Here is a 1788-nt window from a genome sequence, read left to right on the forward strand (position 1 = left end):
TAGCCCAGTTGTATGACTTGTACGTGCTTGTTTTGGAGACCATCAAGGAGTGGAAGGACTATCTCTGGACGGAAGTGCCGCAGCATATCGAAGACATGAGGTCTCAGGTGAGCACATCGAACATGGACAGTCTTCGCACTAGCGATGCTTTTCAGATTGAAGTATTCAGCAACCGTTGCAAGAAGATGCCGAAACAGCTGCGAGAGTGGCCGGCGTACCATGAGCTGAAGAAGGAGATCGAGGACTTCTCGGAGGCTCTGCCGCTGTTGGTCGAGCTGGCCAAACCGTCTATTATGCCGAGGCATTGGCAGCAAGTACAGGAGCTCACTGGCAAGGAGCTGCCGGTGAGAGATAAGCGTTGTGTATTCTAACGAGTCTGTGTTATCATCGATTGCTCAGGTCGATTCTGAGATGTTCATGTTGCAAAGCTTGATCGACGCCAATCTGCAGGAGCACATCGATGAGGTTACGGACATCTGTGACTCAGCAGACAAGCAACTGATCATCGAGAAGCGTCTAGCGGACATCACTAAGCAATGGAGTGAAGAGGCGTTCCTGTTTGGCTCGTGGAAGTCTCGGGATTACGACTGTGTCCTGTCCGGTGGACGAGTAGCCGAGATCCAGGAGATGCTGGAGGAAGCCCTGATGCAGCTGAATACTATGAACGCTATGCGCCACTCTCTGCCGTTCAAGGAGCCTCTTCAGAATATGATCACAAGCTTGAGTGAGGCCGGCGACATTATAGAGCGGTGGGTGAAGGTGCAGATGCTGTGGACTAGTCTGGAGTCGGTCTTCACTGGTGGTGATATCGCCAAGCAAATGCCGATGGAAGCGAAGAAGTTCAATCAGATCGATAAGGACTGGATCAAGATCATGTCTAAGTCGGCTGAGACACGCTTGGTCGTGCCATGCTGTCAGAATGACCTCCTCAAGCAGCTGCTACCAGTGTTGGGCCAAGGCTTGGAGAGCTGCCAGAAGAGTCTAGAGAGCTACCTCGAAGGCAAACGGAACAAATTCCCCAGATTCTACTTCGTGTCCGACCCGGTGTTGTTGAAGATTCTCTCGCAAGGATCGGAGCCGGAGAGCATTCAGGATGACTTCGAGAAGCTCTTTGATGCCATCTCTCGGGTACAATTTGACAAGATTGACCGGAAGAAGATCACCAAGATAAAGGCCATTGTGGGGACAGCCGAGGAGTTGGTGGACCTGAGCACGCCGGTGAATGCTGTGGGGAACATCGAGGACTGGCTGCTGGCCCTGGAGGCTGAGATGCAGAAGTCGATCAGGCGAGAGTGCCGAAACTGTTCCCATGACACTGGTGTTGTTATGAACGGCATGTCTCTCAAGGAGTTTGCCGATCGGTACATTGGGCAGGTGTCCCTGTTGGGCATCCAAATTGTCTGGACGGTCGACTTCCAGGAGGCCCTGATGAAAGCGACGAGGGAAAAGGACCGGCAGATCTTGCCAGCTACCAACAAGAAGTTCCAACAGATGCTCGCGGATCTAGTATCGTATTGTCTCTCTGACTTGGGCTCGAAAATGAACCGCACGAAGTACGAGACTTTGGTCACGATCCACGTGCATCAAAGAGACCTGTTCCAGGAGGTCATGAAGAAGACAAGGGAACATAAGGTGAAGGATGAGAATGACTTCGAGTGGATGAAACAGACCCGATTCTATTGGAGGACCGAGACGGACCACGCCATTGTGTCCATAGCGGACTGCGATTTCACCTACTCCTACGAGTATCTTGGGGTGAAGGAACGTCTGGTCATCACTCCTCTAACG

General features: G+C 52.1%; 1 protein-coding gene across 1 annotated transcript in view; it reads left to right on the forward strand.

Annotated features, from left to right (window-relative positions):
* The window catches only part of Pmar_PMAR023271 (axonemal dynein gamma heavy chain, putative), a gene marked incomplete at both ends in the record, with an annotated part of 8732 nt that overhangs the window by 2022 nt on the left and 4922 nt on the right, over positions 1-1788 (forward strand). The window contains 3 exons of the mRNA XM_002783105.1: positions 39-107; positions 156-344; positions 400-1745. Of these exons, the coding sequence (XP_002783151.1) occupies positions 39-107; positions 156-344; positions 400-1745 (1604 nt within the window). The remainder of the gene's footprint in view (positions 1-38; positions 108-155; positions 345-399; positions 1746-1788) is intronic.

The sequence above is a fragment of the Perkinsus marinus genome (assembly GCF_000006405.1).
Source record: "Perkinsus marinus ATCC 50983 genomic scaffold scf_1104296937140, whole genome shotgun sequence".
NCBI classification, from domain to species: domain Eukaryota; phylum Perkinsozoa; order Perkinsida; family Perkinsidae; genus Perkinsus; species Perkinsus marinus.